Source organism: Centruroides sculpturatus, unplaced genomic scaffold, assembly GCF_000671375.1.
Source record: "Centruroides sculpturatus isolate CEXI.00-Female unplaced genomic scaffold, Cexi_2.0 scaffold592, whole genome shotgun sequence".
In the NCBI taxonomy this organism is placed as follows: Eukaryota; Metazoa; Arthropoda; class Arachnida; order Scorpiones; family Buthidae; genus Centruroides; species Centruroides sculpturatus.
The window spans coordinates 85,655-97,537 of NW_019385417.1; the positions used below are offsets into that span (position 1 = coordinate 85,655).

General features: G+C 31.0%; 1 protein-coding gene across 1 annotated transcript in view; it reads right to left on the reverse strand.

Moving 5' to 3' along the window:
• Positions 1-11,553, reverse strand: part of LOC111638780 (mitogen-activated protein kinase kinase kinase 4-like) — a 31,599-nt gene extending 20,046 nt beyond the window's left edge. Inside the window, exon 1 of the mRNA XM_023384536.1 lies at positions 11,373-11,553. Within this exon, the coding sequence (XP_023240304.1) occupies positions 11,373-11,473 (101 nt within the window). The 5' untranslated portion in view covers positions 11,474-11,553. The remainder of the gene's footprint in view (positions 1-11,372) is intronic.
• Between the last annotated feature and the right edge of the window lie 330 nt (positions 11,554-11,883).

The following is an 11,883-nucleotide window of genomic DNA, read 5'->3' on the forward strand; positions in this document are numbered from 1 at the left end:
TATGTTTTGTCTATTTACTTTCTATGTAAATTTTCTCTTCTTTAAAAATTTGTTTTCAGAATTGCTGTTTCTTATATATATGTACTGGTAATATATCTATATATATAACCCATTCAATGGGTATCCGTCTGTCCGTCCCGTAACCGTTTGATAACAGACACTAGAGGCACCCCTATCGTGTGTCATATTTCAAACATTCAAATTAACAATTTTAATTCTTATTTAAATTAACAATAAAATAATAATAATAATAATTAATTGGCCAAATGAATAATAAAAATTTATTTTTATTATTCATTTGGCCAATAAATTATTATTTGGTCAATATAATAATATAAATAATTCAGTATATTTGTAATAGGAATTTATTATTTCAGGGGCTTATATCTATCTCTCGAAGGGTCGCGAGTAGGGGTATGGTTCCTTTGACTTTATTGTTAGTACAGGGATCTACAGTTTGGTGGGGTTGCCACTTCTTCAATCGGAGAGTAAACCTTACCATTTGGATTTTAACAGAGCTGTAGAGCATATTGATAGGAACAAAAAAGTCAAAGGAACCGTGCCTCATGGAAATTTGTAAAGAACGCCCACTAGGGGGCGTCCCAAGCTACTAGTATGTAATATTCTTCCAAGGAAAGGTACCTCCAGGTAAGACTTTCTATGGAAAACTGGCCCCCTATTTAGATAATCAGAAAAGTTAAGAAAACCTGGAAAACTCCATGCACTAGCCTGTTGGTCAGGTACAAACTACAGTGTTTACTGGTGTTATACACTCAACCATTGGTAAATGCCATATTAAAAAAAATTGGAAAAAATGTAACCATACAAACAAATTGTCAAATTTGAAGTAAATTTTTCTGACTACTTCAATTGCAGGATAAAGTCATAATGAAAGAACAAATATCCAGATATGTCATTAAAAACAAATGGCAAATCTTAAAATTTACTTGAGCATGTATAAGTTGAGCCTTAAATGGAAAATTCTAAGAATTTTTTAAAGAGAGCAATTTTCTAGAGAAAGTAAGGAAAGTAAAAATGTTTTCCTTAGAATTAAAATCAAATGGAGATCTTTAACAAGGTAAATTTCTCAAGAACTCAGTTCTTGAATTTGAATTTGATTCTTAAAAGTTCTGAATTTGTAAAAGTGTTTGATTCTGCACTGGTTAATCCTAACAAAGATCCCATGTCTGTATATGCCCATGTCATGTAACCTTCATTTCTCTGACAAGGTTTGAAATTGTTCTCATAATACAGTTTGTATGTTCTGCAATGACTGTTTATACCTGGAGGAGAATTTACTTATTTGTATACAAACAGAGTCTTCATTTTCCACTTTATTCAGTTTAGTTACACTCCTCATGCCCAAAAACCTCTTCTATTTCTGCATTGAACAGGTTTCTGACTTAGAGTAAGAATTAATAGAAACTTTTCACTCCACTTCAAAAACTTTTTTTCTGTTTAGGCAGGTTTCTATTTTATCCAGGTTCCACTTTAGACAGGTTTTACTGCGCTTTATTTATAATAATTACAATAAAATAAAATTATCTCAAACAATGCTCAGCTCTTAGTATTCATCTTTAGAAGAATTTATTATTATTTATCAAGACACAAATAAAATAACACTTGATTTTGATAACATTAAATCATCATGATGTCAAAATGATTTAAATTCATATCATGATGACAAAATTTATTATATTAGAAAATCTTATCAACCAAACTGTTTATTGATAAAAATAATTATATAATGATAAGAAAAGAGAGTAACTTTTAAAAAAGTGAGATTTATACAATTCCAATAGTTAATGTAGATAGTCAAAAACAATTGATCAATATAGGAGCAGGTTAAAGTTTCTTAATTTTAAAGCTATTCTTTTACAAATAATATACTATATAAGAATTATAGAACATCAGATATTTTATGCTAAAATACTTTCAGAAATGATTTATATTATTTCTGAAACAGATATATTGCAATTATCCATATTCTGACATACTTAACAGTTTAATGTCATAAAAATATATACCCAAATTTTTAATATTCATTTTATTTACTGTAATTTTTCATTTAAAATTGCATCTACCACATTTTTGACTTTACCTAATTTTTTGAAAATTTTGTTGCATAAAAATTTAAAAAGTAAACATAAACTCCAAATCTTCAAAGGACTTTATTTCACTGCTTTATTAAAGAACATTAAAAAATAAAGCATTCATAAATTTCTGAATACTTTCAAACCTTTCAGTTTATCACCAGGGAAATCTTACAAGAGGAAGAGGAAGTTATGGTACGGTCCTAGGAGATTTCAATAATATTTTTTGTGTTTGAATAAGCATGAAACTTTATTGAGCAAAGGAAAAAAGTGTTTTTCAAACAATTTCATAAAAACTGAAGTTTAAAAAAATTCTGAGTGACTTTTGATTAAGTTTTGATGAATCTTTCAACAAAGACTGCATGGTTTGGCAGTGGCATGCCTATTTATATTTGAGAGATTAATGGTTTGCATTTAATCAGTAAACATTTTATCAAATCAATACAATTTTTACATAAAATAATTATAAATTAAATGGGTTTATATGTTTTGTCTATTTACTTTCTATGTAAATTTTCTCTTCTTTAAAAATTTGTTTTCAGAATTGCTGTTTCTTATATATATGTACTGGTAATATATCTATATATATAACCCATTCAATGGGTATCCGTCTGTCCGTCCCGTAACCGTTTGATAACAGACACTAGAGGCACCCCTATCGTGTGTCATATTTCAAACATTCAAATTAACAATTTTAATTCTTATTTAAATTAACAATAAAATAATAATAATAATAATTAATTGGCCAAATGAATAATAAAAATTTATTTTTATTATTCATTTGGCCAATAAATTATTATTTGGTCAATATAACAATATAAATAATTCAGTATATTTGTAATAGGAATTTATTATTTCAGGGGCTTATATCTCTCGAAGGGTCNAAATTATTAAAATATCTAATAAATTTTAATTTATCTATGTAACCAAATTCTTATAAATTATTAATAATGCCAGTTTAGAAATTTATTTGCATATAAAATCATGAAGATACTAAGCAAAAGGAAAAAAGTATAATCATTTATACAGTCAACCCCCCTATAACACTGTTGATAATTCTGTTTTATATGAATTCCATGTTGTACGAGTCACTTAGATTTTACAAATACGTGTTCTGGGCTGTGAACGGCTCACATATTTGTAAAATATGTGACTTGTACAACATGGAATTCATATAAAACAGAATAATCAACAGTGTTTTAGAGGGGTCGACTGTATTAGAAATATAATAATCTACTATAATTAGACTTACAAGAATATCATTATAGTTTATCATCTTGAGTACTGGTTTAAAAATGAAATAAAAATTAAAAATACAAAGAAATATATAAACTATTTGATAATAGATAATTCCAAAATAGAAATCCAACTTGTAACATAAAATAATAAAGAAAAACAAAAGTTTTCAATTGCCTTTAGCAACCATCTTCAAGTTAAAAAACATATTTGGAAATGGATATTGTAACAGAACAAGAGATGAATCACAAATTCAAGAATACAAGGTCTGTTCAAAAAGTATCGGACCTTTTTTTTCCGCGTAAACCAATGATGCGCGACAGGCCTCCTTCGGTGGAGTTGTGGAGGGGACAGTCATGCACAACCCTGAATTTTTTCCCGCCTGCAGGAAGCATCAGTCGTTGGCAATCGGCCTATGAGTGAGGTCAAGTAGTGCGCTCTCGTCGGATTTCACTAAGCTGGAAAACGACTGAACAATGTGAGCAGCAATATTACATCAAATTTTGCCAAAAACCTTGGCGATACCCGAGTGTAAACCATTCACAAGATTCAATGGGGACAATCCTCGAGGCCAAAAAAAGCGCGGCAGGTCCGCAGCAATGTCAAAGGTCATGTTGACAGCTTTTTTGACTTTCGTGGGGTGGTGTGTCGAGAGTACGCACCACAAGGCCAAACCATCGCAAAGGAGTACTACCAGGAGGTCCTTCGTCGTCTTTCCGATGCTGTGCGATGCAAACAATCGGATCTGTGGTCGATCAAAACTTGGCAACTCCATCGTGATAACGCATCCGCCCATTCTGCGCATCTGATTCGGGCTTTCGTCGCCAAACATAACACTCCTGTGGTTCGTCACACTCCGTACTCTCCCCATATGGCTCCGTGTGACCTTTGGCTATTTCCCAAGCTGAAAATGCCGCTAAAAGGAACCCGAATTTAGTCGAGAGAAGACATCGTGCGAAATCCGACGGACCGGCTGATGGCCATTCCAAAAGATGCGTTCCAGCAGTGTTTCCAGCAATGGCAGGAACGCTGGGAGAAGTGTATACATTACCAAGGAGACTACTTTGAAGGGGATTAGGGTTTTGTACCTCAAAGTCAATAAATTTATTTTTGCCGACCAAAGGTCCGATACTTTTTGAACAGACCTTGTATACAGTATAACAAGACCCTGATGACTATATGCAAACTAGCAGAAGGCAACAACCTTTCCTTGGCCTACAGAAGAAACCCCACCATCTATGCTCTTTGAAACTTTTGTACTGATCTCTCTGGCTGTTGATGAACTTGTTAATAGGTTTTCGTCAATGAATTCCAGTATGTAATTAACCAATTTTCCTCAATACAGTGTCTTTAAATTTTATATTACACCCTACAAATCTACAAAAAGATCACTCAAACAAAGCTTATGTGAACGCAAAACTGATATTGAAAAGAGGAAAAGCACTACCGCCTTATCTATATATGCCAATGAAAATGGCATTCCATCTGAACTACAACAAGTGACAATGATCCGGCAAACTCATCATATAAACCAACTACAGAATGTGGAGCCATTAGAGATTTTTAAAGCGGACTGCAAAGGCCTGCCAATCAATTTTAAGGATGAAAAACAACAATTCTCAAGAGCATGGCAGGCTATGTATGACCCAGTGCTATAATGGCAGGCACAGACATAGATGTTTGGAAATTTTAAGTTTTAAAAATAAATTTGAAAATAGAAGCATTTGAAATTGGAATGATAAGAATCGGAAGCTAAATCAAATTCAGATTGCACCAGAAAAAATTTTGTTTTCCTAAAACTGCTTACAATGGCAGATTTTTCTACCTCGTCCCAAGCCAATACCGCAAAGTACAAATTTTTTATAGAACTCCACCTGAAGGTGGTCCTAGGGTGGACTGAAAATGTTAGTGTGACGTTACAAAAATTAACTACAAAGCTATATAAGGTTAGTGCAATGTATCTGTATTTATAATACAGTGATGTGGTCCATTGCCCTTTTATACCCTGAGTGCAATGTGCTTATAACACTGGAAGCCGTCTGGCATAGCATGATAATAGAGGCCAGTTTCATCAGCATTGTAAATATCATCTGAACAGAAATTCTCTAAAAAATAGGAATTTTAGTTTTTTGCCATTGTTCAGTGTTTACATTATCCACACTGCCTTTTCACTATGCACTTTTTGTATATTTGATATTGTGTCTCACTTTCCATCAAGACAATCAATCATCAGTTGCCTTAAAATCATTGTGGCTCAGTTTTTTAGTGATATCTTCTGACTTTACCTTCAACACTGGGCTGCTGATATTCACGCTTTACCCACTAACTATAGAAAACCATTGATCTAATGCTTATTTGACTTCTGGATCCTTTAAATCACATTCTTTTGGATGTTCCTAGAATTTCTTTCTGTAATGCCCACTCCTCATGCAATTGATTTTCTTGTAGGAGATGCATAATGGTAGATTTTGGTACCATAATTCAGAAAATATACCGTTGGAATAATTTGATATTCATATTAAAAAAGGACTTTAACTGTTTTTATCAACCTGACGAAGACGAAAATATTTATCATCAAAAGCGCTTGTTAATCTAGCGACATTTATCTGTAATTTAATGCTTATATGTTAAGAAGTTTCTCCTCAGATTTTGGTACACCAGTTATATCATCAAGTCTACAATGGCTTGTATTCAAAATGGCTGGCTTTTAATTTTATTCAGCAAAGCAATTTTACTTGAAAGTATAAAATCATTTCTTGGCATTCTGGCAAAGATTTAAAAATTTTAAATAAAATCGACATTGTAACACCTTCCAAGGAAACTATAGCTGTCTTCCAACTTGGTTGAGAGACCTCAAAAAATTGTCTGGGGGGTCCTCGTTCCTTCGCTTTTAAGGGGACTGTCCGGCCCAACATCAATCCAATCCAGAGCAGGGTCAGTAGCTTGCATTCAGGTCTGCCTTCAGAAGGGATTCCAGTGCAATACATCCCACTATGCTGACCCCCTCCAAAAAAACTGAACCACCTAAGCCAGGGGTCACCAAACTTTTTTGACCATGGACCCTCTACAACTTTTTGAAACCTCACATTGACTCCCACAAAAAGTTTGTGTTACAAGCAAAAAAAAAACCCTCTTACTATTTTAATAGGCTACATTTCTTTTAATTTTACATTTTTTACATTTATTTTATATACTGTATGTGAATAATAATTTTTGTAACTGACAATCAGTGAGATAGGTGAGATTGATCCTTAGCAAGATTAGCAATATTTAGTTCAAAATTTGTAAGTTTTAGTCTTAAATTGCCTGAAAGTTACACATTCAACTTTAAGATGGAATTATCATAGCCAGTTTCAGCCATGATAATTCCATTTTAACCTCTTCAACCATATAAGAACTTGAAAATGCCAGCAAAACAGGATTTACCATATCACAAAGTTTTGTGTATTTTTGTGTTATATTTATATTCATCCAGAAATTGCTCAAATTAAAATTTTTAAAAAGCACTTTTGCTTCAAAGTCAGCTAATAATTTAATAAGTTCATCTTGCAAGTTGATATGGACATTTTTAATTTGAGTGGAAAATGGTGCCATAATCCATTCTGGGATATTAATATTTTCTAAATCTGCAAAACACTGTACTATTAAATTCATTGAAATAATATTCAAAAACATAATATGTATAGTTAGTTATACAGTAGAACCTCAATTATCCAGACTAATTGGGGATGAAGGTTGTCCGGATAAGGAAAAATCCAAAAAATCAAAACAAATACTTTAATTTGTTCTGTTTAAGTTTGTCCGATGGAGAATTATTTTTAATAAAATAAAATTGAAGACAGTTTTGTCTTCAATTTTATTTTATTACTTTAATTTGTCTTTTAATGATAATACAACACATTTTCTTTTCGATGACATATCAGTAATATTAAAAGTAAATACTGTATTTAAATCGTGATCAAATTTTCAAGAAACAAATGTTTTATTGAATTTGGACTACTACTGACCAGCGCTAACAGACTACCTATTGTTTAAAAGGCCCTCTGGCTGCACAAGAAGATGGATTTTATAAAATAAAAAGCGGTTGAAACTGCATTTTTATGAATAAAAATTTGACAAACTATTTATCGTTTTATGACGAGTAAAATTTTTTCGTCGCATTCTCGGCTTTTAAGTAATGCATGAACCTTCGAGGCGCGAGGCCCTTCGGACCGTGAGGCATAGGTGGTGGCCCACATCGCCCATGCCTTACGCCGCCCTTGGTCATAGAAATGATGTATTTTGAGTATAAATTATTTATAAATACATATGTCAAGTTATATTTTTTATTATGACGCAAAATATATTTAAGAGTTTACAACCACTGTGCTGGGTGAGATGTTGTTGAAACAAAAAATGTTATGCATTCCATCACGTACATAAACAGTGTCATAATTCGCCAAGTGCAAATCAGCAAATTCGTAAAATTTTTGTTTATTTTGAACAATCCGGATAATCGAAGTTCTACTTATGCCATTTTTTCCAATCCTCAAAACATGCTTTAAAGTCATTTTCAAGAAGACCCTTTGAACTTGCATAAAATTTTGTTTTATGATATCAATTGAACTCAAAACAGTGACCAGAAAGAAAAATCTTAATCAAGAAAACAGGAAAATGTCACATGGTGAATATGGAACTTGCAGAATCAAATATGTTGAACTTTAGTCTGTCAAACAACAAGAACTTTGTGAGAAGGTAAAGTCCATCATGGTGTAAAGTCTATGAGTTTTCTTGCCACTAATCAGGTTGTTTTCTATGAATTACTTCATACAAACTTTGAGTTAGCAATGTTTTACTGTAGTTAAGATTTAAATATGATGGTCATATATAATTTATCTTAAAGCAACTTGTAGATGTACTTGAGAATCACTGCTGCAAATTTATACTTGTTAAGTGACAATTATTTAAGTGTGTATTGTTATACTTGTACTTTAGTAATTAACCAGTGTTTTTCAACCTTTTTCTAATAGTGACATTCCAACTTAACAATATTTTTCTTGTGGTATCCCTACTTTTTTTTTAATCAATGTAGAGTTATTGCACTTTTCATACTTTCAGTAATAGCCAACATGTAAGAAGTATTCATTTTATAGCTAGGAAACACTGAGTCCCTAAGTTTTCTAAAAGTCCAGGGAAAAATTTTCAGCTCACTCACTCTTGATGCCTTGTTCATGAAACTCCTGAAGTACTGAGGCACCCTACTGTGCTGCAGCATCCAGTTGAAAACCATTGACTGAAAACCATATTGTAAATTCAAACAAATATATGCTATGCAAGGTATTTAATTCATGAATTTCTGAACATAAAAAGATTAAATTTAGTGGTATTTTCATTCACCGTTGCATAAAATTCAGGTCTCTGACCCTAAATATCACTTATCTACATTGAATATTTAGGACTCATTAAAAATTCATTTTATATCATAAGTGATAAAATCAACTGCAAAAGTTTCAAGAGGGACAAAAAAGGCAATATTATAAACTGTTTCCCTTATTGTTTATTTAATAAAAATAAAATTAATATAAAAATAAAATTAATTTTCTTGAACAATATACAAATGTTTGCTTACATTTCCATTATATTTTAATCTTTTGTGTCCTTTTATACATTCCATAACACAAAAATTAATTTTAAAATGATTCCTAGCATTTGACCTAAATGCAAGATTTAACTTTGTTAAAGACATGTGACACTCTGCTAGGATGATAAATCATCCTTAAATGAAAAAAAAAGAATCATAGATGTAAAAGTGATTATGAGAAATTTTGCACCAGTTTTTCATAGTTTCTTCTGGTTTTACTATATGCAACAAAAATTGGTTTTATTTTCAGTCTTCTCAACTGTTCACTATAAAGCTCACATTGACTCCCACAAAAAGTTTGTGTTACAAGCAAAAAAAAAAACCTCTTACTATTTTAATAGGCTACATTTCTTTTAATTTTACATTTTTTACATTTATTTTATATACTGTATGTGAATAATAATTTTTGTAACTGACAATCAGTGAGATAGGTGAGCTTGATCCTTAGCAAGATTAGCAATATTTAGTTCAAAATTTGTAAGTTTTAGTCTTAAATTGCCTGAAAGTTACACATTCAACTTTAAGATGGAATTATCATAGCCAGTTTCAGCCATGATAATTCCATTTTAACCTCTTCAACCATATAAGAACTTGAAAATGCCAGCAAAACAGGATTTACCATATCACAAAGTTTTGTGTATTTTTGTGTTATATTTATATTCATCCAGAAATTGCTCAAATTAAAATTTTTAAAAAGCACTTTTGCTTCAAAGTCAGCTAATAATTTAATAAGTTCATCTTGCAAGTTGATATGGACATTTTTAATTTGAGTGGAAAATGGTGCCATAATCCATTCTGGGATATTAATATTTTCTAAATCTGCAAAACACTGTACTATTAAATTCATTGAAATAATATTCAAAAACATAATATGTATAGTTAGTTATACAGTAGAACCTCAATTATCCAGACTAATTGGGGATGAAGGTTGTCCGGATAAGGAAAAATCCAAAAAATCAAAACAAATACTTTAATTTGTTCTGTTTAAGTTTGTCCGATGGAGAATTATTTTTAATAAAATAAAATTGAAGACAGTTTTGTCTTCAATTTTATTTTATTACTTTAATTTGTCTTTTAATGATAATACAACACATTTTCTTTTCGATGACATATCAGTAATATTAAAAGTAAATACTGTATTTAAATCGTGATCAAATTTTCAAGAAACAAATGTTTTATTGAATTTGGACTACTACTGACCAGCGCTAACAGACTACCTATTGTTTAAAAGGCCCTCTGGCTGCACAAGAAGATGGATTTTATAAAATAAAAAGCGGTTGAAACTGCATTTTTATGAATAAAAATTTGACAAACTATTTATCGTTTTATGACGAGTAAAATTTTTTCGTCGCGTTCATGGCTTTTAAGTAATGCATAAACCTTCGAGGCGCGAGGCCCNAAAAAAATCTCTCTTAGATTTAATTATTCAGATATTTATATAATTCTATTTAAAATAATTCACTTTTTATATATTATTTATATATATTTTAGAGGCGAATTAAGTCAAGTGGGGCCCCAAGCAGTAAAAATTTTGGGGCTCTCAAACTCGAGTTAGAAAAAACAGTTTCAAGAAAACTCTAATTAATTAAGTTATTAATATTGTTGGCCATAAAGCTATATCATTTATTACTTCGGTGTCTATATTGAAGCATCTTTCTGAACTATCTCTATCTTCTGCATTTTTGCAATCCCTTTTTTCAGTAGCATTTTCAAGACCTCGGGGCCCTTTTCTATTCCAGGGCCCTATGCAGCCGTTTAATCCGCTAACCGCTTGATCTGCCGCTGTATACAGAGTATGCTTCGTATGTTTTAACATCAAATAGCAATTAGAATGACTGACACTAATAAACTCTTCTTATAAAAATTAAATTAATGATAATTATACCTATATACAAATAAAATAATTTCAAACAAAATTTATATATATATNACAGGGGGTGTAAGATAGGGGGTTTGTTTCCCCAGCAACTGTCGTCAAGTTTTGCTCAGCCCAGCTGGTGTAGGTAGCTGGTGGAAGAGGGTACAAACTGACTCACGCATGGAACAGTCTACTTCCCATTTTAGGGGCGATTAACTCACTATATACATATATATATATATATATACATATATATAAAAGATATTTTTTATATTAATTTTTTTAAACTGTAATAATTTAGAATTAATGACATAAAATAAAGATTAAAGTTAAAAATTGTGTTTACATGCATTAATATAGCAAAAATATTAAAAATTTTTCTAATAGCTTTATAAACTTTAAATCCAAAACTTTTACTATTACATTCTTATCAAAATACATTAAACAGCACAATTATTTATATTAATCGTTGATAAAATGCAAATCATTCTGTTTATCATCATTTTTTCTATTTAAAATTTACTAACAATGTTAAATATATTAGAAAATTTATCATTTATCTTACCTATTTTCATCATTGCAGTCTAAAGCGGCATCTTCGTGATTGGATTCGTCGCAAGAATCAGAAAAATAAAATTTAATATCATGAGTCACATCTGAATCCATTTGATGATAAACTCTAATTCAAACTATGCTAGTCTGTTTACCCATCATCCCGAATGCCGGAAAATTTTCTCCTAGCGCCATCTAATTGAAGCATTAATGACGCATTAATTAAAATATTTTTTATTTTAAATTCTCAAATAATACAATTTTTAATATCTAAATTATATTATGCAAAAATAATTTTAATAAAATATTATAATATCCATTAAATTTAATTATTATTAATTATTGTAATCTTTTATTATATAATACATTGAAACATCTGGGCGAGGGGTTAAAATGTATCGTCACTCTGGAGGACTCAGAAACTAATCCACTTGGATCTAAAACCTCAGAAATTTTTCGTTTGAGTCAATCCCGGATTTGTTGGGAGTGCCGTGCCTCATCGCTTCATTGCTGGCCTTGCCGAA